This window comes from Micropterus dolomieu, linkage group LG09, assembly GCF_021292245.1.
Source record: "Micropterus dolomieu isolate WLL.071019.BEF.003 ecotype Adirondacks linkage group LG09, ASM2129224v1, whole genome shotgun sequence".
Taxonomy (NCBI): Eukaryota; Metazoa; Chordata; class Actinopteri; order Centrarchiformes; family Centrarchidae; genus Micropterus; species Micropterus dolomieu.
In genome coordinates this window covers 5908353-5934503 of record NC_060158.1, presented here as the reverse complement: position 1 = coordinate 5934503, position 26151 = coordinate 5908353, and the positions used below count along the sequence as shown (strand labels likewise).

General features: G+C 40.2%; 3 protein-coding genes across 11 annotated transcripts in view; 2 read left to right on the top strand and 1 right to left on the bottom strand.

Moving 5' to 3' along the window:
* LOC123977135 (major histocompatibility complex class I-related gene protein-like) overlaps nt 1–26151 on the top strand; it is a 232886-nt gene that overhangs the window by 59993 nt on the left and 146742 nt on the right. The gene's annotated exons all lie outside the window — the stretch shown is intronic.
* On the top strand, nt 1372–6740 carry hsd17b8 (hydroxysteroid (17-beta) dehydrogenase 8). Of its 2 annotated transcripts, none has more exons than XM_046059671.1 (9): nt 1372–1504; nt 2425–2627; nt 2718–2834; nt 4315–4410; nt 4854–4939; nt 5022–5106; nt 5894–5936; nt 6306–6380; nt 6564–6740. In XM_046059671.1, exons 1-9 carry the CDS (start codon nt 1459–1461, stop codon nt 6581–6583), a joined length of 771 nt encoding a protein of 256 aa, XP_045915627.1. In that variant the 5' UTR covers nt 1372–1458; the 3' UTR covers nt 6584–6740. The 2 variants fall into 2 exon arrangements, with proteins under 2 accessions (XP_045915627.1, XP_045915629.1); XM_046059673.1 differs by lacking the exon at nt 1372–1504 and adding an exon at nt 1774–1911.
* col11a2 (collagen, type XI, alpha 2) overlaps nt 8176–26151 on the bottom strand; it is a 67247-nt gene continuing 49271 nt past the window's right edge. For all 6 annotated transcript variants that reach the window (XM_046059632.1, XM_046059635.1, XM_046059637.1 and 3 more), the window contains 42 exons: nt 26095–26139; nt 24919–24972; nt 24761–24805; nt 24446–24499; nt 24231–24275; nt 23841–23894; nt 23541–23648; nt 22859–22912; nt 22700–22753; nt 22425–22469; nt 21873–21926; nt 20968–21012; nt 20782–20835; nt 20558–20611; nt 20064–20117; nt 19697–19894; nt 19453–19506; nt 19105–19212; nt 18906–19013; nt 18654–18707; nt 18438–18491; nt 17938–18045; nt 17741–17794; nt 17605–17658; nt 17376–17429; nt 17215–17268; nt 16991–17098; nt 16791–16844; nt 16548–16601; nt 16403–16456; nt 15941–15994; nt 15525–15632; nt 15332–15385; nt 15064–15225; nt 14891–14944; nt 14709–14744; nt 14543–14596; nt 14135–14420; nt 13910–14022; nt 13428–13496; nt 12994–13230; nt 8176–11013 (listed from right to left, as the gene is read on the bottom strand). In XM_046059632.1, the coding sequence (XP_045915588.1) occupies nt 10867–11013; nt 12994–13230; nt 13428–13496; nt 13910–14022; nt 14135–14420; nt 14543–14596; nt 14709–14744; nt 14891–14944; nt 15064–15225; nt 15332–15385; nt 15525–15632; nt 15941–15994; nt 16403–16456; nt 16548–16601; nt 16791–16844; nt 16991–17098; nt 17215–17268; nt 17376–17429; nt 17605–17658; nt 17741–17794; nt 17938–18045; nt 18438–18491; nt 18654–18707; nt 18906–19013; nt 19105–19212; nt 19453–19506; nt 19697–19894; nt 20064–20117; nt 20558–20611; nt 20782–20835; nt 20968–21012; nt 21873–21926; nt 22425–22469; nt 22700–22753; nt 22859–22912; nt 23541–23648; nt 23841–23894; nt 24231–24275; nt 24446–24499; nt 24761–24805; nt 24919–24972; nt 26095–26139 (3363 nt within the window). In that variant the 3' untranslated portion in view covers nt 8176–10866. The remainder of the gene's footprint in view (nt 11014–12993; nt 13231–13427; nt 13497–13909; nt 14023–14134; nt 14421–14542; nt 14597–14708; nt 14745–14890; nt 14945–15063; nt 15226–15331; nt 15386–15524; nt 15633–15940; nt 15995–16402; nt 16457–16547; nt 16602–16790; nt 16845–16990; nt 17099–17214; nt 17269–17375; nt 17430–17604; nt 17659–17740; nt 17795–17937; nt 18046–18437; nt 18492–18653; nt 18708–18905; nt 19014–19104; nt 19213–19452; nt 19507–19696; nt 19895–20063; nt 20118–20557; nt 20612–20781; nt 20836–20967; nt 21013–21872; nt 21927–22424; nt 22470–22699; nt 22754–22858; nt 22913–23540; nt 23649–23840; nt 23895–24230; nt 24276–24445; nt 24500–24760; nt 24806–24918; nt 24973–26094; nt 26140–26151) is intronic.

Here is a 26151-nt window from a genome sequence, read left to right as displayed (position 1 = left end):
CCACAGCACACTTACATACATACAGCACACATACTTAAACTTTGTGCATTGGCATTTTCTGTTTAGTTTATCTCGTATTTCCAGCAGAAGGAGTTTAATTTTGTTGTGCTTTTATGAGTGGAAATGCTCACTTTCAATAAAATCTTCTTGTAAGATAAAAATCAGATGAAGCAAAGTCAGAAGTTCCTAAGCAACGGGATCAGTTCTTGGCAATGACAATAGAGCTCAGTCAAAACATTGAGTTCACTCTGGTTCTGCAGAAAAATACATCAGAGTTCAGCCACTGGGGTTCAAGTGACAACTACATCACTGCCAAATGTCTGCTCTATGTAACTTATATAATAATCAATAACTCCATAATAAATAGACTGAGTATTTTTTAAATTTAATTTTAATTATACAAAAAGAAATGAAGACGATACCGTATTCAAATTTCTTATATGGAAATATTACATCAAAACATCTCATTTCACTAAATGTATTATTTATGCGACATTATGCATGTAGACAGCTGGCTAGATAATAATTAGATGAGCTTATTATTGTCTTTGACCTCATACTTTTGTCATAATACTCAGTCTTCTTAAATATCAAGCATACACTTGAATCATAAATATTTTTAAGTATTTTTAAGCTGCTTAAACTTATTAGTGAGCTAATTGTTCATTGGAGGTTGTAACATAAAACTTGGGAGAGCTCTGTGACTGAGGATGGTAACATTTTATTATGCAACATGTAAATCAGTGATCAGTGAATTAGTTCTAAACTAAACATCACATTGCACATTTTATTTTTATTGTTACTATTTAACCTGCTGCTAACATGTCTCATGTCCTTTGCACGGCTTGGTAAGACCAAAATAATGTTTGATGTATTCTACTTATCTGTAGCTACTGTTTATTGTTGTCTTGCATGTCAGCATGTAACAAAAGTAGGGTTTGTGCTGTTGCTTCATGTCTGCTGTTACTGCACTGATGTTTTACTGTTTCTGGATGTTTTTGCATGACTTATGTTTTGTTTTTGAGAATTCTTCTTTTGTTTCAATGTACTTGCTCTGTATATTTAAAAAAAAATTAGCCAGTAGTCTAAAACTGGCGCATTTACATTAATGCTGACTTTTCATTTTTCCTGCTCTTTCAAGACTAGTAAGCTAACTTTTAGGTTTGTCTTTTGTTCAACTAAACCTAAATCGTAGCCCAAGTTTGCACCTAATCATACCATGAGAGGCAACACATTGGGAATTAATTTACTTCTACCTAAACCCAGAATTTAGGGCTACAGTTATGTATATAAATATCCTTTAATGATACAGTTGTAGCCTCTTATACAGTCAACATGGTTTTAGTATCTAAAGTTAATCTTATTCCAGCACCTTCTTTGGAAAACATTATTTCTGCGGTCTGTTGGCGCCCTCTTCTGTTCAAACCGAGAACTACAACAACACCACAAATTAAAAACATGGCGGCTGCCACAAGGCTCATATCAAGGTTGACTCTGGTAACTGGTAAGTTTTTATTTTAACACCCATCATTCAGTGTGCATATCTAGATACAGGGAAGCGATCGGGAGGTTGTTTCTCTCTGCAGGATCTCTGTGCGTTTGTCTGTCTGCTTTCCTGTTTAAACCATTTAACGCTGATTATCAGCTGGTTTGTAAATGTTACCTCCTGAGTAACCTTGTGGACGTTTGTTAAAGTAGAGGATTAAACTCACTCACAGCTAGTTAGCGAGCTAAATCCTTGATCCACGACGTTTAGCAAAGTATTCCCACCTGGGTCTGATTCATTTCAGCAATTTAACCCAGAGTCAAAGTAAAACTGCCGACGGAGTCATACGATTGATCTGACGATTGTTTTCTGGATTCATCGTTTTGTCTATAAAATGGTTGAAAATTGTGGAAAAATGTGCCAATGTGAGTCCAAATCCCAAATATATTCACTTTACAATCCTATAAAACACAGAAAAGCAGCAAACAGTGACTGTATTTTTGTCTAATAAATAATTAATATGATTAATAAAAAAATCAAGTATTAACAGTTTAGGATTAGTTTTTCGTTGATTTGATTAATTTCAGCTGCAAACTAAATGATCAAACCATATTTTTCCAAACGCCAATAAAGAAAGTTTTTTTCACTTGGTTACTGGAAGTTCACAATATTATACAATACACAACAAATACACAAAATTGAGCAGTTTAATTAAAAATGTTTGCAACATCAGTGGTTGTACAAGACTGAAGCAAAGATATGTAAATAGAACAAATTTCACATGGCATTCACATTAAACATACATCCAGAGAGGAGCTCCTGGCGCACAGAATCTTCCCTCTGAAACCATGAATCCATCAAATATTCAACAAGTCGAGCTGCAGCGTTTGTCCTGCTCGGGGGCCACTCTGACTTAAAGCTGCTGTCTTCCCACCCAGGTGGAGGCAGTGGGATCGGACGGGCGGTGTGTCAGCGCTTGGCCTCTGAGGGCGCCTCCGTGGTGGTCGCTGACATCAGCGAGGAGTCGGCCAACGAGACCCTGGGGAGCCTGCCGAGTGACCTCAGAGGTCAGGGTCACATGGCGGCTGTGGTGGATGTGTCCTCCAAAGAGAGTGTAAAGAAGCTGGTCACAAGTATACAGGTGTGTAACACATATAATCCTGACCATATGTTCAAATGGATTACTGCACATTTTCTTTTTTTAATTTAATGTCCTCCTCTCCCTCTGCAGACTCATTACTTTCAGCCTCCCTCAGTGTGTGTGAACGCAGCAGGCATCACGCAGGACGACTTCCTGCTCAACATGGAGGAGGATCAGTTTGACAAAGTCATCCGGGTCAACCTGAAGGTAAGCAGCGGCGACACCCGGGGCCTTTAACATGGAGCGAGATTAGCGGGTTATACAGCTGTCTTTGGCCTTTACTCAGGTTTTCTGGTATCACTGGCTCAGCTGGCTCTACCCAGGTAATGCACACACCAGTGACAAGTAATACCTAGAATATAAAATATGCGGAAGCGCTAACCTGCTCCAGGACAGGTTCAGAGGATCCGATCAGCTCACTGGAAAGATGCAGTCATCATTCCTACAGGATCCTGACAGGGACAAAAGCCTTTACAATAAAGTGATAGTAATACATATACAGTGACATGTTACAGGTAAAGAGTAATATTTTTATAGGGCAGAAGAAGCATTTAGCTCTTCCAGGTTTTCCATTTCCACTTTTAACAAACACAGGCACAGTTTATAGATCTCTAAATTAAATTATGACGATTAAAGCTGTGTTTTAATTGCATAAAGTTTCTTTAATTCCCAACATGATTCCTGACTGTGTTGAAGTTTTTACACTCTCTTTTGAGAGGGAAAAAAAAATCCAGACACTGTTAATTAGCTCCCTTTATATCAGATAGACCTCATCAGACATTAACTAATTTTCTTCTCTTCTCTGCTTTGGCGGCAGAGCTTATTTATCTGTCTCACATATTTATAATAGTTTGTTCATCATCAGATAATAAAAACTCACTCTATAATGCAAACTGTATATAATATTTGGCACATGTAGCCTTATTTTTAATAGACGATTGAGTGAGGAAAAGTTATTTACATTTAACCTCATTGAATACAACATTTTGCTTTAACCAGTTCTTCTCATGGCTTTTCACTGTTCCTTCTCATTATTATTAAGTTCTTTGCTCTTAGATGTGACGATGTTGCTTGTAATGAAGAACTCGGCGTCTCTCACATGAACACGCTCGTAGCTGGATTAGAAAACCCAGAGTTAACAGAGCCGGTTGATACCAGTTATCCAGGACGGTCAATGTTTGGCTCAGTGAAGCCAAAGAGAGCCGGACTACGCTGAACTTGTTTCCTGGTACAGGCCATATAGTTTTCACGAGAACCTGTTTCTGAAACGGAAACAGCAAAACACAGTGAGAGAGTCAAGTGTGTTTTACCCATGTTTCTTTCTGGAAATGACATTTTTTTTGGTTATCGATATATATATATATATATATATATTTTTCTTGATTATGAGCAGTGTTTAGTTGAGAAATCTTTTAAAAGTGCCTCATTTATTTACTCTGTTAGCTGTTGATTTGACCAAACTGAAGCAGAATCCAGACTTTTCACTTTAAATGTTTAACAAATTAAAAATCACACCAGCTGAGAGAGAAAATATTCCTTGTATATTACACCAGGGTGACAGCTCTGCTTCAGTCTGCAGCTCTGTCTTTCTGTGATGTGAAATACTAAAAGTTACCACTGCACATTAAATGAAGACCAGATAACAGAACAAAGTGTTTTATTCTCTTCCCTCCTGCATCTGTACCAGGGTTCATTCCTGGTCATTCAGGCTGTCGCTCAGGCCCTGGTGGCCTGTGGAGCACCCAAAGGATCCATTATTACTGTGGGCAGCATTGTGGGGAAGGTGAGATACCAGAAGGCCTGGCGGGCATCTCGTCTGCATTTCATTGTTTTAATATTGAACCAAAGTTGTTATCTAGAGTCATAACAATTAGTCTGATAGTAGAATTGCCCCCAACTGTGAGAGTTTAATGTTGTATTTTCACCTGTTTTTTAGTTCACAAAGAGCTTCTCTTCAGTGGAGGCCAGAGGGACCAAATAAAATAAGTCAAATCCAAAAAGAGAGGAAAATACAGTGAATAATTCTAGTAATTTTAAAGTTAATAACTCAAGTTATACATATAAAGCCTAATATACAAGATTAAACTTGAAGAAAATAATTTTATTCTTAAACACTATAAATGCCAACGTTGGTTGGAAGTATGTGTTGGATTAGACTTTGGCAGAGAGACCTGCAGTGATACAGTACCTAATGTTTCCTTGTGTCTGTGTGGTTAATGTCTGTAGGTGGGAAACATCGGACAGGCAAACTACGCCGCCTCTAAAGCTGGAGTGGAGGGTTTAACCAGGACGGCTGCCAAAGAGCTGAGCAGGTGAGAAGATGATGCACCAGTAACACACCACGACACACAGAGCTGATTCAACTTAAATGCTTTTCCTTCTCTTTTCCTGCAGGTTTGGGATTCGTTGTAATTGTGTGCTGCCAGGTTTCATATCGACTCCGATGACGGATAAAGTTCCAGAGAAGGTTATTAGCAAGGTACAGCGTGCGCACACACACACACAGGCAGACAGATTTATTAACACTTCATTTATCAGGAGTGAAATCACGTGTCAGCTCTATCAAATATGAAGTTTATATAATCAATGTAGGCCTGTAGATATATTCTGACCGCTGAATACCAAGAATAAAATTATCAACATTTTGTGCTGATGACATTTACAATAAGTGAAACCATTTAAATAAATTTCAAGGTGTCCCATCCACAAATTATTATTTAAGCCAGGAAGGAAACATGGAAATTTCTGGGTGTGAATTAAAGTCAAAATAAAATGTAAACATTTCATTTTTACAAGCTATAATAAAGTAAACACCTATTTAAGTGTTTACTTGTATTTTACTACAGTTACTTTTACCTCCTACAAATATAATATGTACAACCTTTATTTATCCTTCCTTAATACTAAGAAAGTAGCAAAAAACGTGGTAACAAGACAGTTTTGTTTTGTCTTCAGTGTAAAAAAGCCCCCTGCTCTCAGTGAGGTCACTGGATTTTGACATCCTATGATTTTTAAAATGTTAGATATTTAACAAATCTTTGTTGTTGCATAGTGGCTGCTGAAGTCTTTAAACCTTTAAGACCTTCTGCATAACTAAATATTATCAGAAGTCAGCGGTAAAATGTTTTTTAGGGGATCCGGATTTGGTTGACCCTTTTTAAAATAATCTCCAACCAAATTAAACCTGCACAGGCAGTCCTGACTCTCTGCTCTGGTCATGAAACAGCGACGCCCTCCTTCACTCTGTTGTGTCTTTTGTGTGTCAGATGACGTCCTTGGTGCCTCTGGGAAGAATGGGTGAGCCGGCAGGTCAGTGAAGACGCATATTTAACATCACTTAAGTTGTTTTCACTGCAGACCTTCATCCTCATTTCATGGATTTTTATAAAGGAAATGGTGTGTTCTGTTCTCAGCTCAGATTTCTTCTTGTATCTGATACACCGGCTAAAAATGATTTTCCTTGTGGATACAAAATACTTTAAAATGTTATTTGGAAAAAAAACCTGTTTGTTCCTGTTTTTATTACTTCTCCACACCTTTGATCCTCCCTTCAGTTTTTTTCTCCTGTACAGTGAAATAAATGGGGTGTGGGTTGTAACAGTTACTCTACATGTGCGTCTGTTTCCAAGACTTCATCACGCTTGTCCTTCTTTTTGTCCTCTTGCTGTCCTTCTCCAGAGGTCGCCGATGTCTGTGCCTTTCTAGCTTCAGACGACTCTCGATACATCACAGGAGCCGGCGTCGAAGTGACAGGTACAGAACGATTCAGTTCTCTGACAGCCGCCTCTGTAAAAACACACTTTTCATTTCAATTTTAATCGGAAAGCAGATATTTGATGCTTTTAAAAAGTAAAAAATACCTTTTATTAAACAATTTACAAATATTCTCTAAAAAGTTAAGTTTTAAATCTCAGTTTATGTGTCTGTCTTTGTCAGGTGGACTTTTCATTGGATAAATCGACTGTTCGTCACACTGACCGGAGAGCAGTTCCTTCATAGTTAATCTAATTTGAAAAATTATGAAGTCATGATTACTGTTGATTTTATAAATCTGGTTGTAAACATGTACTGTAAAGCCACTTTTTGTGTCAATAAACACGTTTGTAATATTAACATTATATTTTAAGTCCTAAATGATTCCATTTTATTTACAGACTCGTCCAAACTCACTGAGCCGCTGAGCTCCTCTGCATTTCAAAATTAAATCTAATTTCTTGGCGCTTAGAAGCAGTGTTTAAGAAATCTTTAAATGCAGAAGGAAAGTTTCTTGTTTTCAGTGCAGCCAAGGCTTTTTTTTTTCCTGTATCAGATTTCAAAGTCATTAATGCAGGAGTTTGTTTGTCATAGTGAGCTGTAGATTAGTGGATGTTGGTTCTTACAAGACAGGTGAACATGCAAAATGACCCACAATCCCAAAGGTTTGTCACATGTAATATTTCCATCACTGTCAAAAAACTGCTACAATGACACTGAATGACATTGAAAATGTCTGACAGATGTCAAAGTAAATCTTCTCCTTTAAATGAGTAATCTTTTTCTTTGCACTCTTGAAAGAAAGTTGCAAAAAGTCAACTATGGTTTAGGTTTGGAGATATTAAGATAATTACAAACTTTGTGCACCATAAGTAATTACGTCACAAACTACTTGAAAGTAATGTACACGACCTGAATGGTTTACTAAATGTAGTGGTAAGATGTTATGTGCACACCGTTTGTCCATCTTTAAATCTCACAGTCAGTTGTTAAAATGTGATGTTTTTTCGTGAGATATATATATATATATATATATATATATATATAGATAAACTGATGATGATAAATTAAAACATCTGCATTAAATTGAGGAGGCAGGAACTCCAAACGGCCACAAGATGTCGCTGTTTTGTGCAGAAATATATCAAACCAACAAAATCCACAATAGAGAAAATTATAAATGGATATAATAAATCTCAAAGACACAAATTAAATCGTAACGTTAATTTGTTGATATAAACACTCCTTCATTCAGTAAAACACACTTAGCCGAGGGACGTGAAAGATAACCTTAACAGTTAAAACTTTAGCTGCACCCTCGTGTTTCAGTTCAAAATGGAAACAAGACTTCATTAAAACCTATTTTGTAAGCATCTCTATAGTAAAACAGCTGGAAGCTGTTAATACTGTTGGTGCTCCTGCATAAATGACCAGAGTAGCCACAGCTTGTACCTTCAGTTCCTACTGTTGTACGAAGAGGATGAATTACTAAATAATGCACACAAATTATCAAAATATCTAGCTCTGCAGATTTAAATGTGACTTTCATGCTGGACAACATCTGTATTTTAATAAAAAGAGAAGCGTGATTCACAAAGGAAACTATATATTTTACATTAATAGCTAAATATTTAAATTGAAACAGATATATAAGAACACAACACACAAATATAGAAGGTGTCTGTCTTGCCTATGAAAAACCTGTACACTGAAAACCAGCGATGTTTTGTGGCCATTTATAGGCAAAGAGAACTTCTGATGACAGGGAAGAGAAGAAAAACAAGAGTCAAACAGCTCTTTTTAAAAAGATTATATATTACAGAAACAAGAATTTAGAAAAAAATTACTTACACACATTATAAAATAATACTTTTTCTCTTTTCAGCACCATATTTTTTATGTTGAAATGTTCGTCTTCAACACAATAAAAACAAAAATATTTGAGGTCATTCTCTCTCTGGAGAATCTAAAGGTCAGATTTTTGAAATGTTTAGGTTTTGGCCACCCCGCCCCAATTTACTGCTATTAAAAACCAAAAAGACAAACAAATAAAACCAGAACCCTATAATGATATCACCCCATAGTCATCCGTGGAGGATGACAGTTGTCCCCTCCCTCTCACAACCTTTCTCCTACCCGCTGTGGTCTCAGACAGAAATTTAAAAGATCAGAGGATTGCGTGACAATTTTGATAGCAATGACTCAGCAAACTGTTTCTATGAAGCATTTTAAAGCCCAGAGAAATAATAACCCGGAACCAATACAAACAGTAGCAACGACAAGGAAATGCTACAGAACTGGAGAGTCACCATTTAATCATTACAGTGGAAGCAAAATTTAACAGCACAGTACAGTTGATGAAAACACTAAAAAAGGGATATTACAATAAAATATGGCCACAGATTCTTTGGTTCTAAAAAAGGTGTTTGGACAGGGCGTGAACAGAAGCACCATAACTCAGGCTGGCAGTGAGTTTAACATGCAAGTCACCCGCTTCACTTGATCTTCAAGTGTCAGCTACAGGAAATAAATACAAATGAAATATACCACATTTGAATGGAATATTTGGTGGTCCTTGTTTTTTTTTATATCTCAAAGCACCCTGTTTATTTTAAATAAATACAATAGAATATCACTATTTCTGTACAAATGGAATGTAATGCACATTTTCCCCAGAAAAAAGCTTCATGAAATTGTAAGAGAGACTAAAGACTGAAACCTTTATGCTTTGGTATAATTAGCACCTTGCCACACAGTTTCTTTCAGTAAAGCATGCGTTTTATTCACTGCTGCAGGAAAAAAGGAGGGAACTTTGAATCTCATATACATATTTAAACCCTGATGATGATGATCTGTGCTTGGATGCAAAATCAGAAAAGGTGTTTTGGATGGAAAACAATAATCAAAGTACCCAGAAAGTGACTCAGTAAATACTGGACTGGTGTGTGGTAGCGACCCTGGTAGCCTGATTCACGATTTAAGGAAGAAGAACCAGCCCTTTTAAAAAGGCACACGCTAGTAGCATTAAGTTTAGCACAATTTATAAAAATAATGGCTTTTAAATTCACTAATGTAAGTATCGACAGATCATCTTACCCGCCTCACTTTGTCCAACGTTAACAAACGAACAAATCAAAGGGAGTTTCCTCTGTCCAGTTTGAAAAATAAATCCTGCGTCACACGTTAACCTCGCTGTCGTAACACCAGGAAGATTTTTCAATCATCAGTTTGAGCTTTGAATCACATTTTTAGACTGTTTTAATAAAACTGCAAGGTGTTCATCACGAAGAAAACATTACAAAGAGTAGAAAATTCACATGGTGGCAGCTCGAACAAGACAAAAAACAGATCAATCTAACAAACAAGACCCAGCAGGTATCACGAAGTCTTTTTACTCTGGCTGGAAACTGGTGGCTTTAATTCTTTGGTACCTTGTGACGTAAAAAGAAAAGAGCTGAGAGTCGCTCTTCAATGTGAGCAACATGACTGACAGGTTACTGGGCTTTTATTCAGTTTTTACAGAACTAGACGAACAGATGTATTAGCCCTTACTGAGGCGGCCCCAAGCTTTATGTCAGCCACAGCCGAACATATGGCGTCATTTTCAGGTCAGAGTTTGGTGTCTGCTGTTTTGATCTGAGTTCTGGCTGGCAAGTGCAAAACGGATAAAAAAAGTTGATTCAAAACTTTAAATACTCCTCAACTTTCTATCTGAATGACTAAAGGATTAAACGCCCCACAGATGCCAAAGCTGTGAACCAGAACACATGATTTTACCTGCTGCATACAGAAGGAGCCTCTCGTCAGTCATGAGAGAGTGACCGCCAACCACGTTGCTCGCAGTGTGAAGGTGGGATTAAATAAATGGAAATAATGTCCGAGTGTGACCCTTTTTTGGGGGGAAGAGGAGGGGGAGGTAGAGCAGGTGAGATGAGAGGAAAAAAAAGAGAGACAGCGGGGAGGAGAGAAGAGTGAGAGGTGGTGGTGGTGGTGGTGGTGGGGGCTTCAGGCCTCAAGTCGCCGGCTTGCCTTTTTTCTCAGGCCGGCCCCCTTTTTCGCTGCTGGTAAAGAAAACACTGTTTTATTCCGAAGAACACTCTCCTGGTTTTTTCTTCCTTCCTCGCGATCGTGCGCTCCAAACAACGGTCTCCTCTCCGCGAGTTTAAAAAAAACAAAAACAAATTCTCTTCTCTTTACTTTTTTTTTTTGACGTCCATTAATTGTTGGGAGGATGTTGTTTTCCCCAGGCACGTACTTGAGTGTGAGTGCGTGTTTGTCTCACAACAGCATTTGCGTGTGTAAGTGTAAAGTGTGTCTGTGGGTTTGTGTGTGTGTGTGTGTGTGTGTGTGTTTCATATCATTTACAAGTTAATTTACAAATTACTGGGCATGTGGCGTTTATTATATATAAGTGTGTCTCTAAGTGCATGTGTGTGTGTATTTGCATGTGTTGTTCTTTGCATGATGTGTGTTTATGTGTGTGTGTTTAGCCTTGGAAACAGACAGGTCCCACTTCAAAGCCAAACTGCTGGTTGCTCTCCCCAAAGTCTGACGCCTTGATATCCAGCAGAGGAAGATGCTCCACCTGTGGTGTGTTGATCTCCAGGACTGTCCTGTCAAAGCCCTTACGATACTGCAGAGAGAGACAGAGAGATGTCAAAAATTGGACATGGACACTTATATGCGGCATGACTGTGAACAAAGACACCTTTTCTATGGTTGTCGTATAATTTTACTTATGTTTATATTTTTGCATCATAACCCGGCATGTCAAAAACACCAGGGAAAGCGAGAATTCACAACATCTACACTTTAGATGAGGTTGTCTGGTCATCATTTGACCTAAGGTCTATGACGTCTAATCACAACGGGGCGGGGTATAAAAACAGCGCCGTCAAGTCGGACACATTCTACCTGCATAAGCTTACTGTCAGCTGAGATCAGTCTAAAGGTGGTTCCAACTTTGTGCAGCTGGAGAAAAGCAAGCCGGCTTGCTCCCGCGAGGTTTTAATGTCACGTGACATGGTGATGTTTTGTAGCGCTGGCGAAAGTTGGACACACTAGGAGACCTATTAAACTGCTTTTCCAGACCTATATTGTAGTTCTGTGACTCTCGTATGGCAGCTTTGCATGATTCAAAGTTCTTATACTGACTCTGCAAGCTGTAGATGCTCCTGTCTCTTTTTCTGAAGCTGTTACCAGGCTGTTGTTGTTGCTGGGCAGAACAGGCAGACTGAGCTGGTGCTATGGGAGCACATGCCCATATATGGAACAGCAGCTCCGTCTGGCTCCTTATTACGTAGAACAGAGCCGTTGGTAGAAAAAGCAGTTCAAAACATAGATTTTATATATAAGTTATAATGTTACAATTTCATCTGCCTGTTATGCTTTACCGTTCGTTACGGGCACCGTTAAATTACGTCTATGTTGTAGTTAACGGTTTTACCACTCGATGTCACTGTGAGACTAGCTGTAGATTAAGGTTTCATAGTTATCACCTAATCATAATTATTTCCTTGTATAGGTCCCTTTTTGTTGGTTTGTTGCTATTTTTAGCCGTTAGCCTCTTCAGTATTGCAAACGTTGAAAGAGAGAGAGACAAACTGATGACAAAACCGTAATAAACTGTTAAGAATAGTGCTGTTCACTGATTGGCCATGGGATGCGTAAACGTCATTTTCTGCGACACTGTTTTGATTAGTATGGACTTTACGCCAGAGTAGCTAAGATGCACCTTATGTCTCGGTGGTGCAACCAAACATCGACGCAACTAAAGTCTCAACCTAACTAGTTTCAACGTATTGTTCAGTGTGGACTTTCCACCCTAACTTAAAGTAGAACTTACGTATTGCTGGTGCAACACGCTGCTAAGGTTTTTGCTCACAGGGATTTCTTATAAATACTTTTTTAAGTTTTGGCCATGTTTAACATGACCATCCAACATTATAACATTGTAGATAAGTAATAAAATGTGGAAAAGCATCATAGGTCTCCTTTAAGTCCAGCATGCTTTAAGGAAGCGCTGCATGAAGTCAAACACAGATATTGTTCTAGAAGCACACAGTGTTTTAAGAGTATACAAGGGTCAAGAATATCATCAATCAATCCTATGAGTCAGTGTAAAAGGAAAGAAAAACAAAGTTGCAGTGGTTTGGTTTCTCTTGTGTTTTGCAGCGAAAGGGAAGAGAGCATTATTTTGTCCTGTTTTATGTGTACTTTAGGTACATATATAAAACATGGTATATCTATAATATAATATCTAAATAGCAAATATTAATAGCACGTTGGATGTTTGTAGAGGAGGGTGGGGAACCATGAAATGGTATTACGTTATTAATGTGATGTATTTCCTGTTGAAACAGGCATAACACATGAGGGGTCAATCTGCAGTGGAAACCAATGAGTTTGACAGGAATAAAGGCACACTGTTGCTAATGGGTTAGCTATTGGATGGGTTATGTCTACTTAAGCATGTAAAGCGCTTTGTAACTTTGTTTTGAACAGTGTTAAATAAATAAAGGGGTTATCATTCTTGTAGTGCAGCATGGGGTCAAAGTTTTATAGACAGTTTTATAACACGGGCTCAACAGAGCAGAATTAGTAGTAAACTCACAGAGCAGCCATCGACCAAGGCTTTGATGTAAGGGTTGGTCTCGTAGCTAAGGGTTTCCTCGTTGGCACCCTGGAGGTGCAGCGCCCTGTCGTAGCTGTTCTTGGCGCTTTGGTCGGCCCAGGCCACTGAACGGTGGCAGTAGTAGGTGAGGTTCTGGCGGGCCTGGACGCTCAGGAGGCGCAGGAAGCCCAGCTGGACGACGCCCACAGGCACGCCGTTCGAGTCCACGTAGGAGAACTGGGAGGAGGAGGAGGAGGAAGTAACAGGATGGGATTTAGAGGAAGGACATGAAGAGAACGAGGAGGAAAAGGAAGGAAAAAGGGGAAAGAAGGGAAAATGAGAGGAGTCAGGAAGAGAAAACAGATGGTAAGAACAAAATAGAGGGTAAATCAGTAGTAACAAAACTATTAACTAAAAACAGAAGAGTTACTAACCTTACTGCCAGTGGTGAACTTACTGTACCAGGATCCTGGAGTCTCTGTGTCCCACGAGCTCATCTTCACCTGCCACCAGAATTGTCCACATCACATGTTATAGTCAAGAACATTTAGTTAGATGTTCATTGTTTCATAAATAAATAAATACAGCTTGTGTGGGAACATAAGACCATTCTACACCAACCTGGAGCAAGCTTGTCTGAACCATTATATCACAGAGATCTTCTTAGTTTTATTATAAATGTGAGAAATGATGCCTTTCTTAGTGTCTTACTGTGCAGACCCAATTGGGAATTTTTTTCTAGAAAGTGGGCAATCAGAGACTGCAAACCTTCACAATACTAATTAGTACTCCTATTTCCCATCATTCCTGTCCCTTAAATGTTAAGTTTAATGGATTTTTAACTTGCACTTAGAAATTAGTGTTGGGAGATTTTACTTCACAGGATGTTACGGTTTTGGTGATTTGTTGGACTGACCGTGTTGATGCTCTTGCTGGGGTACAGACACGTCTCTGCTCCGTTAGTGAAATTACAGAAGACCTTGAAGGAGTCTCTGGAGCAGCCCTGGTTGGGGTCAATCCAGTACTCTCCTGCAGAGGGCGACAGAGAGACAAAGCAAGGTGGGAAAATCTTTATGTAATGTAGTTTGTAGCCTGCTGGAGTGATCATTCCTCCGAGCAGGTAAACGTTTGATTCCCTTACCCTCTTTGAGGTCTGGCTGGCTGAGGTGCAGGTCTTGGCAGGTGCGGGCAGGGCTGTCCTTGGTGCCCAGAGGGAAACGCATGGCCTCGATCTCCTGTCGAAGGGAGTTGAGAGAGCCGAAGATCTCCTCCATGCCTTCACTGTCCATCAGGAACTCCGTGCCAGTGGCGTCAGATGCCAGCATGTCGGGGTCTGTGTCGGGGAGCAGCTGGCTGGCGTCGATCGAACGCTTAGACTTGGGGCTCCTCTGGATAGGCAGGGGCTGAATGACCTCGCCTGGTGGGCCCTGGGAAGCAAGTTTGTATTTTAATCAATGAAGTGACAATCAACAGTCGGGTGCAATGAGAGAGCAGGGAAGAATATAAATTACTAATTTCTGTCTTTCACAACGAAAGGTGAAGTACTTACAGGAAGTCCGGGAGGTCCCTGTACACCCTTTTCTCCTTTTGGACCAGCTCCTCCCTAAACACAGCAGGAGGGGGAAAGATTCAAGACACATTACTGCATCAGATACTAGTCAATGCAACAATTTTCTTCTTTTATTGTGGTACAAACACTGTTGGGGTATACTCACAGAAGAACCCTTAGCTCCTTTTACACCTTGAGGACCCTGTGAAAGATATGACACGTTAGTTTAATTAGTTTAGTGACCAACTTTAAGCCTTTTACTGTTTTCACTAATTACTATGGTACTTAATAACATCTGGGGATGTGAGCAAAGAGATGTTCATGGGATAAAGCAGTACAGGCACTCACAGGCAGACCAGGAGGACCAGCAGGGCCGAAGGGTCCGGTGGCTCCAGACATTCCCTGTAATAAAACATGAGACGCGTCTAACGTGAGAACAGTTTCAATTATTTTCAAAATGAATGTGGATAACGGTGGTTGAGCTTCTCTTCTCTAACACATGGGAAAGATGTCAGACTTACAGTCTCTCCCTTTGATCCAGCGGATCCCTGAGGCCCAGGCAGACCTCTGTCTCCCTTCTCTCCCTGCTCTCCTGGGGGTCCAATGAGACCGATAAGACCTGGGTGTCCCTTCTCTCCCTTGGCACCGGGGTCTCCACGCAGACCAAGCAAACCAGGAGGTCCCTGCAGGAGAAGAGGAGGGAGATGGTTGAGTAAAGACAGGAAAAACAGGAGGTGACGAGAGAGAGAGGATGGCAGAGATGAAAATAAAAAGGCGTTGTTATCTTACAATAGGTCCAGGTGGTCCTTTCTGCCCTGCAAGTCCTGGAGATCCTTGCTCACCCTGAAACACAGTTAGGACACATTTATTACACAACGCACCAAGCAACATATAACAGAAACATATCAATGGTTCCTCATGACATATTGTTTTGTCTAAGTCACATTAACAAATAGAAAAATAAATCAAAATCTTTACTGACCACTGATCCCGGGAGTCCTCGAAGACCTTCTGTTCCTGGTTTTCCTGGTGAACCCTGGGGTCCGACGGGGCCGGTTTTACCTGGGGGGCCGACAGCACCTGGGTCTCCCTGTAAATGATGACAAGAAAGATGATAATAAATGTTTTAAGAAGTTATTTCCTGTGTTATGTACCAGTATAATTTGTGTATCACAATCCCTAAGAAAGGCAAATGGGATGAGAAGTGGAAGAGAAAACATCACAGAGAAAGAGGAGAAATACGTTCAGGTTGCAAATGTTTTTCAAAATAAAAGCACTCATCCTGTGATCATTAATAGAATTTATCATCACCAGGATGTGAGACAGCGGGTTGGCTGGTACCATTTTTGTATTGTTTGCTATGAGTTTAGACTGAACCACAGGGATCTCTGGACTCACCTTAGTTCCCTTCTCTCCCTGACGTCCCTCTGGTCCTCTTGTTCCAGCAGGACCCTGGAAAATAAAACATTAACATTAGAATCAGCGAAACAAAACAAAATATATTCTGGCATTTCAAATTTCAGATTTTCAAATCCACAATTTCATCAAATACGTATACAGCAACAAAGATAGTCATGTCACTGTATATCACATATAGGCCATTCTATTGAACACAACTGCCTGGACCATCTTACTGCAGCACTGATGCTGGACTACAAAGCACTTATAAGTAAAATGTTTCCTTCTCGAAGCACACAACACAGGTTGACGTGCTGGAACGTGCGCTTTGCTACAACATTTACCACATCCTATTTAGTACATGTATGGATGATGGAGAAATGCATGCATGACTGCCACTGTGCTGGTCCAAACACTCCTTGGAGGGACCAGGTGACTCAGTATTAAGGATGGTGACCTTACCCTCTTTCCAGGGGGGCCAGGAGGTCCGTTCTCACCAGGAGGTCCAGGAGATCCCTGCAAAAGGTGGCAGATAGAGCAGACTGAGGACACGGAGCCATATTTTAAATAAAATAAAATATCTTTATCGTTGCATCTTTTGACTTACAGATTCTCCTGCTTCACCGTCTTCTCCTCTCTCTCCTTTGGCACCGTCTTGACCCTGAAGTAAAGCAGATCAGGGTTAGTGGATTTTCTTCTTGTTCAGTTAAGCGAAAATTGTAAGCTGGACTGAACCGTTAGCAGCCGTGCAGCCACATGCAACATGGCTTTGATATCTAACAGAATATATTGCTGATATGAAGTTTTAATTAGATGCTGACATGAACTTAAAAAAAAAATAGATACTCACTCTGGGTCCAACCTCACCAGGGGGACCAGGATCACCAGGGAAACCAACAGGACCCTGAAGTCAGAGACAAAAACAAAACATCAGAGATCAAAATGTCCTAATGTAGAATAGAAGTAAAAGTAGAATCTAAAAAAGTCACTGATCTGCGTGGCCACGTCATTGGGTGTGTGTTTGTGTGCATTTCATTGTGGGAGTCATACAGGGTTTCCTTTGGGTCCGTCGTCTCCAGGTCGTCCACGGCCTCCAGCAGGTCCAGCAGTTCCAGGTTGTCCGGCCTCTCCCTTCTCTCCGCGCTCTCCACGAGGACCCTGACAACAGGAGTACAGAACTCTTTGTTAACTCGTGGACGCTGTTTACCAGTCTGTAAAGGCACAACGTCCTGATATCTTAACCCACAACGTGTTAGAGAGAGTCAGACGCTCACCTTCTTTCCAGGCTCCCCTCCGATTCCAGGTGGTCCGCCCTCACCGGGCTCACCCTGTGGAGCGAACAGTATAACTTTTAGTTCTCTTTTAGTTTTCTTTGGACACCATCATACTCAAAATATTGCTTCAATGTTGGCAAAAACAATCGTTATCTTTGCACCTTCTCTCCAATAGGTCCAGGATTACCTATACCTCCTGGAGGACCTTGAGGACCCTGAAAAAACACACACAAAAACAATTCAGACAAAAAGAAAAAGTTATTATCAGCACGCTTTTACTTACCTACCTAACAGTCCATGTTGCAGTAGTACAGTAACAGCTATTTGTGGTGTAACCCATGTAATTTACATGTTGTGGTTATTTTAAAAATAAGAGCTGTGGACACTCACATCAGCACCGTTAGGTCCAGCAGGGCCACGGGGTCCTGGGGGGCCTGGAGGACCCTGGAAACATAAACAGACTCAGGCTTTTATCATCATTTATGATTTCATAAAATAAGTCACTGAAGTAAAAACTGAAACTCACCAGAGGACCGACATCTCCCGTCTCTCCCTTCTCACCTGGTGGTCCCGGCAATCCCTGCAGGAGGGAGGTGAAAGTTACACAAATAATTAGTTTAGCGTAGGAACTTAGCACAAAAGTGTAGCTCAAAACTATATCTAAATAACTAAAATAAAGATTTAACAGTGAATCTGAAGTGACTATTGTGGCTTTTCTTTTACCTGCAGTCCGATGGGTCCTGGGGCTCCTGGGAATCCTCGAGTTCCTTCATCACCTTTAGCTCCAAAAGGCCCCTGCTGGCCCCTCAGTCCAAGCTCTCCATCAGCACCCTGCACCACAGAAGAAGAAAAACCGAAATAAAGTCATAAGATAATTTACTCATGGTTGAATTTTCAATGTCTGAGCGTCTAATCTTTACAGTAATAATCGGTGTAGTGTTTGTATAATTAAATTTCCATTTTGCTCATAATATTGCTAGCTCCTGTATCATACAACACAATTGTGGTTTTCTTAGGAACATTATCTGCCTCTTACGTCTTTTATAACCTGCTTTGTTTGTAAGAAGGACTGAGTTTGTAGTGACTAGACATATCTGGACAGGAATACACACAAACTCAACTAGCACCAAATGAAATCAAACTTTCATAAAATCGGGAACAAGTACAACCAATGGGCTGCAAACTGTCTGATTCTGTTTTCAAAGACTTAAGTTTGTACTTACAGCAGGACCAGGCTGCCCGACAGGACCCATTGGCCCGGGTGGACCAGGAGGACCCTGCCAATAAACAAAAAACAAGCATATTAACAATAAACAAGACAACAAAACGGCAGAGAAACGGCAGAGAAACAGCATCGTTGGACAATTTTCACTCACACAAGTTAAATTCTGATAATTTCTAAGCAGATATAAATTTTAATCTGAGTCAGCATCACTCACATGCTCTCCTTTAGCTCCCTTGGCGCCCTTCTGACCGTGCTCTCCAACCTCACCCTGCATTGACAAACAAACATGACGTTACAGCAAAGACACGTTTGAAACAAAGCTTTTAAATAAATGACCGTCACCCCTGACAAAAGCAGGGTGGATGCTCAACTCCATAACCATATTTCACCGTACTAGACTTTATGACACATTATTCTGGATGATTTTTAAAGGGACGTGTTGGTGTGAAGACTTAGAGTTACTGGCCTTGTCTCCGTCCTCTCCAGGTACTCCAGGTGATCCGGCAGGGCCAGGTAGACCCACGGGACCCTGCACGCCATCACGACCTGCCGGGCCAATAGGGCCTTTCTCGCCCTTAAGAGGAGAATTAATAGTTTATATTTTGTCTTTGACAGGATGGACAATGCACTACTGCAGATTTGACAAAATTCTCCAGAATACTCACAGGAACTCCCTTCTCTCCAGCGGGCCCAGGAGGCCCCTGAGGGCCCGGTCTGCCAGGAGGTCCAACAGGTCCAGCAGTACCAGCTTGTCCCCTCTCACCAGGAGACCCCTAGAAAGGTACAAAACATAAAGATAGTACCGATTACAACAGGCATTAATTAATGCTTGATTCTTAAGTTCAATGGATTGAAATATACTATTATTACAGAATGAAACAATTTCATAATCACATCCTATAATGAAATATTCAGATGTTTGAAATATTAAAACCCACAAAATGAACTGTAGCCAGATACAAATGTAGATGTATTTTTTCTTTCCATTAGGGTGCTAAGAAAATGAAACGTACAGCAGGTCCAGGAGGTCCGGCAGGTCCTTCACTTCCCTTCAGTCCTCCACCTCCCTGGAAGAAAAAGGCAAGAAGGGATTAATCAATAAACCTTCAGCTCAGATCTTTTTATTACTTTTATCCAAAGGTAAATCTACTGCGATCAAAGGGATCAATATAAGCTTAAAAATGGTGTCATAAAACAACTGGCAGCTAACAGTATCTGCCTGGTGATCTATGCAGTAAATCTCTTGGTCGTACTCACAGGGGTTCCAGGCAGTCCTCTCTCTCCAGGGAAGCCTCTCAATCCTGGGGGCCCATCTTTGCCGGGGCCTCCGGGGGGTCCAGGGTCTCCCTTGGTGCCCTCTTTCCCTGAGGGACCAGAAAGTCCCTGCTCTCCAGGAGGACCTGGGGGTCCGGGGTGGCCGCGCTCGCCCATGGGGCCGGTTTCTCCTGATGGACCCTGAGAGGAGGGAGACGGAGAGGGCAAGAAGATGTTAGGAGAGGAAATAAAGTTCCAAGAATGTAAGAGGGGACAGAGGGGGGCAGATAATTGAAAAGAGTGTTTGTTGTTATTAAAACTCATGTGATCAGTATTGAGAACATTATGTACTATCTTGAGGAAAACTCACCTGAGGTCCAACGACTCCGGGAGGCCCAGGTGGACCCATTTTACCTTGGAAACCCTGGAGGGGAGAAATTCAGTTAACAAGAAATCTTCAAAATGCTGAACCTTGTTCATGCTGATGCATCATAATGTGTGTTATCCAGACAAACTCAGCTCTCTATCCCAATCTGAGCTTCATGAATACAGAGTAAGTGAAAATGAAACAACTGTTGATGTGCGGATAGAAAATAATGATCCAGTCTGTAGTACATGACACAATAATGTGAACAGCTGGTTTAAGGGTCACAGCTGGAGAGGGAACAAGGCCAGAAATAAATCCAACCATTCCTGTGCAGATCAACTTTACTGATAACTTTAATATTTACCAAGTTATGGTATTTTGGTCTCTTCGACCTTCATCAGGTTTGTTTTTTGAGTGACTGCATCCTAAAAGAAAGCCATGACTTGATTCAGGGTAAAAGTCTTAATATCATTGAACCAGTAAAAAATACAACTTACAACTTCTCCTCTCTGCCCAGGGTGTCCAGGCAGCCCGTCTTTTCCTGGTGGTCCCTGCCAGGCAACATTAATCAACCATCATATATGAATTAAATCCCTAACTCCCTACAAGAGGGAACATCAAACCAAAACCAAGACCATGTAGGAACAATGTACAACAATTTGCTAATGAAGTGAATATATACAGTATCAACAATCAGTCTGATATCAAAACATTTTCTTACAGGAGGTCCCTTCGGTCCGGGGAAACCATTGGCTCCCTGAGGCCCGGGCAATCCCTGGTGAGACAACATAACATATGGTAATGAGAACATATAAGAATACCCAGTAGAGCCATTCAGTGTATGTGAGCTCTGACAACGTGCAACCCAGCAGGACATGCTTTCCTGTAATGGAAATTAAGCACTCACCCTCTCTCCAAGAGGACCAGGAGGACCATCACTTCCTGAAGTTCCCTAACAGGCAACAATGAAAAAACAACAACAACACAGTCAATGATAAATGTTTTGGATCACAAGTTATTGTTCTTTAATATTTCTTGCTCCTTGGGATGGATTTCACTCTAATTTTGATGCAAAGATCTAAAGCAAAATATGAATGAATCAATAGGAGAGGATGGAGGATGATCCAATAGGAAATCATTTTGTCTGAAATATCAAAATACTGTGTATATATATATCTAACGATATATGCTGGCTTGTTGATGTAAATCGATAGCAGAGTCTATCGAGTCGCTCTTCCCTATCGAAAAATGCTACCTTATGTGTTCCCTTTTCCAATCCCATAAAGTTATAACTCTCACAGTATTATGACATCTTCTGTTTTTCGATTATTATAACATCATTTCAGGGGTTGTGAATCCTGATAGACTAATATCCCCGATCAAATAATACTTCCACTACAGAGTCATTTTATATTGCACCACTACTCACTCCATGTGTACTGAAGGAGGTAAGGAGCATGTTGAAATACTATATTATGCCATTTTTATTTAAGATATCAGCGGTAGCGTATTCTGCTAGACTAATAATGATTTTTTTTTTTTGATATTGCTGACGATCAGCCACTGTCTCAACGGCATGCCCAACAGCAAGGTTGCAAATATTTACGTGCGTGGAAACAGACCACGCTTGTGGGTCATACACATGCGCTTTGAAGATTTGGTTCCATCAGTAGGAATATTTAATAATAACGACAGATATCATAACAATGACAAAACATCACCATCAACAACAATAATAATCATCAAAATCGTAATACTGGCACTTGCAAAGCTCCTCAGTACAATCTGGATAGATTCGCTGTGCAGACAAACCTTCGCTCCGGGTTTCCCGGTCGAGCCCCTCGGTCCTCTCTGCCCTCTGGGGCCCTGATGGACATGAACAGTTAGCACAATTAGCAAAAAGCCTTCATTTGTCAGAAACAATGTAAAAATGATGCTATCTGTGATATCGGTGGTGTTTAATGAGTTTTAAATCATATCAAATCAGAGCTTAAAGAATCATCACAACACCGCATGAAAATGTTTAACTTCACACCTTGCTGCAGTGAAGTACACAGGACCATGTGACAGCACTGTTGGTTGTGGTTACAGGTGCAACAAAGCACATTTCTGACCACAACCAACTTGTAAGTGTGAAACATGCTTTAAAAAACATGCTTTAAACTTTCTACCAGAGAGGGCAGTAAATCTCTGCTTTTCCCCCTGGTGCTAAGTTACTCTTTAATACCATGAGCAGACAAAACAGTTTTTGCCCGTCTGTGCTCAACAGCTTGAGTGCAACAAAGGTGAAACACCATCATCGTCTGAGAAGAAAAGCTTTTACAAACTGTCAAAAAGGATGAATGAATAAATGTGAAATGGTACCGTTGGTCCTCTTTGTCCTCTTGGCCCTAATTTGCCACTAAGACCCTGAAAAAACAAACAAACAATTGCAGACTTGTAAGACAGAAGTGAACAGCACATCACTGACTTTATAACTTAATCTACAGGATCTTTCAGTCTAGCTTTTCTGTGTAGAGATAATTAACCAGCTACATCAGTCCATCTCACTTGATCACTTCTTTAATCACCATTATTTACAGCTTTAAGGAGCTGAATAGTCTGACTTGAGACAGAAAATCTTCCGCAGATCGACTTACCCTTGTTCCTTTCTCGCCATTTGAGCCAGGGAATCCGGGGAATCCAAGAGATCCCTAAAAAACATCAGCACAGTTTCTCACCATACAGAGACCTAATGATCACTAGATGAATAAATGAGTCAGAGAGGATGATAAATGCTGTATGTGTGTTTCTCTTACCTTGGGTCCTTGTCTTCCAGGATATCCAGGAAGTCCAGGTACTCCAAGTTTACCCTGAAATCACATGGTGATGTCATTAAACATAATCCCTTAACTTGAATGGGTCACAACATCTGTAACTGTGTTTAAGTATTACCAACTTGCTAGACAAGAAATCGTATTACAAGCCGGTGATGATTTGTTCAAATTCAGAAACATTTGCCATAATATGAAGGGTAAATGAGAATTAGCTGATATTGTGCTCAGGTGTGCTACAGTCATATTAACATGGAATAAAATGTGTGGCAAAATGTCTCAGAGAAACTCAAATGTTTAGACACACTCACACAAAAATACAACAGAAAATAATGACACTTGTATGAAAATGAGATGTTTCATTAAGATATGTGTGATATAATTACAAAACACTGTAAATGTCATGTTTAAATATCACGTTCCACTCAAGTCCGTGTACAACCACAAGAGGGCAGCATAATGATATTTCCTGCCTAATGTATCCTCAGAGAGGAGGCCTTAAGAAAGTGAAAAATATCAGCATTTGCAAAGTAAAAACCTAAAATCCAGTTTCAGAAGACTTTGATGAATAATACATAAAGAATGAAATTATGGAAGAATACTAGTAACCTATCTCATGTTACTAAGACACAGTCATGTAATCTTGTCCTGATTGAACAGGTTGTACCTTCTCTCCAACTAGTCCAATTGGTCCGATCTCACCAGGGGGTCCGACACGACCCTTTGGCCCCTCTGGACCGTCCTCTCCTCTGGGCCCTGATACTCCAAGCTCACCCTGTGAGCAGGAGACAAAGCAAATCCATCACAATAAATCATCGCAAATATCTCTATAGAGTAAGAACTCTGAAAATATGATAAAGATATAAAATAACAATGAATAAATGAATCAGTCAATCAATGATTGATTCATCCATTAATCATTCTATTAATGAACTGATCAACCCACCAGTTGCTCCGTCTATCTTACCCTCTCTCCCTTGACACCAAAGTCTCCCTTAATTCCAGGGAAACCATCTTCTCCCTAGAAACACAAGCAAACAAACATACAGTCAGCAAAAGATATCAACCTTGTTTTTTTATTTGGTTTTAATGTTGACAGAAAAAAGGCATATACATGTACAGAAATACAACATACACACCTTCACTACCTTAACCTTGTTTTTTGTTATTTAAACTCAAAATGAGACAAAGACCTGTCCTGCTTTTTCTAACCTTCTGCTATTGTGAGTAACTGTTGTATGTGAACTAATAATGTACATATTATCCTTTCTTTACTATGTAATTGTGATTTAAGGGAGCGTATTTCTTGAGTGAGTGATGTATATTCAGAAGTATTAAACTGTAATGAATCTCTTACCTTCTCTCCCTTGTGGCCCTTCAGCCCACGGATTCCTTGACTTCCCTGCAAATACAGCATCACATAATCAATACAGCGATCTCCTAAGAAATATTTAGGTCCACTGTTGGTTTTGTTTATTTGCACATGCAAAGGAAAAGGCCATTTAGACTGTGCAAACTGAGCTCACAATCAAAAAACCTGTTTGTTGATTTCACAAGACGAACTGTACTGACCTTGACGCCACGAGGGCCAGGATAGCCGATTCCTCCCTGGGGACCGTTGGGACCCTGGAGAAGGTCAAAGAAAGAAGAACAAGTTTAAAACACAATAAATAGCTTTAAGTAAATATGTTTGGTCATTTTCCATGCACAATTACAACCACAAAGACATACTTAAAGTAACTGTTCCAACAAATTTCTTGTAAATGTGCATTTGATCAAACTCTTTCAGATGTGATTATTCTGTTATGGGTCTTATTCAGTTGGTGAACTGAGTTTGTGAGATGGAAGGGATGTGGTATGATGGGGTTATTCATGACTGACACCCACCTGGTTTCCTTTGGTGCCAGGAGGCCCCTCCTTTCCTGGGTGACCCTGACAAGGGGAGACAGAGAGTTCAAGCCTCATGAAGGACACCCAGTGTTGGTGGATTAAACTTACTTCAGTTTTAATTAGAGAAACAAAGAAAAAACGAGAGACAAACATACAGGAGGGCCGTCAGCTCCAGGCATTCCTGGCAGACCTGGTTTTCCTGTGGGACCCTGGTGGAGGAGACAGGGTGGTCGTGAGTGATAGTCCAGAGGGTGGTGGTATTTCACCTTAAACCTTTTGGTTACTGCCATTAAACATCATAAGAAGAACAACATGCTAAAAACTGTGTAGCTACAAAGCTGAAAGGATTCACCCACTAACAACGACACATGGACGACACTCAGGTCTGATTCTCCCGGACCCAGAACTATAACTAAACGGTTGCGCTGATCAGGGATCAGATACATGCTACAATTACATGATCAAGATTGTTTTAATCGCCGGAGCCGCTTTCTTTCTGTGACAGACAGAAGGATGTGTAATTTCAGTGTAATTGCGGAGGTACTTCAGCTGCCATTTTCACAGGGGCAGTGTTAAAAAGTGAGCTTTAGAGGTGCTGGTAGGTGGATTTGTTTATCTTTGGACAGAGTGGGTTGTATTCCCGTTTCCAGTTATTATGCTCAACTAAGCTAAGCTAATAAGACGCTGCACAGTAGCTTCATATTTAACAGACAGATCGAATGAGTGGTATCACTATTCACATGTGACTATCATACAAGAAAGCAAATTCATGTTTTGAGTAAAACTGCAACTGCACACAATAAAAGGTTGATTATATAACATATTTGTCAATTTATATTGAAAATAACAAAATGACTTATTATATTATTATAAATATTGCCATTAGATTATAGAAAATGAAATATGTGACTTTCTCATGTACCAATAAGTGTTAAAAAATACCACAACCAATATAACAATCACAATTTTTCAAAGAAGTCTCTCCCAAACTTATTTCATACTGGTCACTTTTGTAATAAGCTTCTGCATTATGTGTCACTCCAATATAATGTTTTTTTAAAAATACAACAAATACAACAAATTGAGGATGCAGAATGCTCCAAACGCTGTTTCACCACAATAATGGATATCCAGAACACCTCAAAGGGCTTCCTCCTACATATCTCCTTCAGGAATGAAGATTAATTAGTAAAGTAAAATCAATAAGTTCAGCCTGGTCTATTCTATTGTATAACCGTTGCATGCTGAAATTATTTCCCTTAACAAGTTAACTTCCAGTATCTTGTGGTACTTTGAATGCGGAGTAACTTTATATATTATTGGTATCTTACTTTCTCTCCAGGGGGTCCGAGGGCCCCCTGAGGTCCTGGCATTCCCTGCAAAAAATA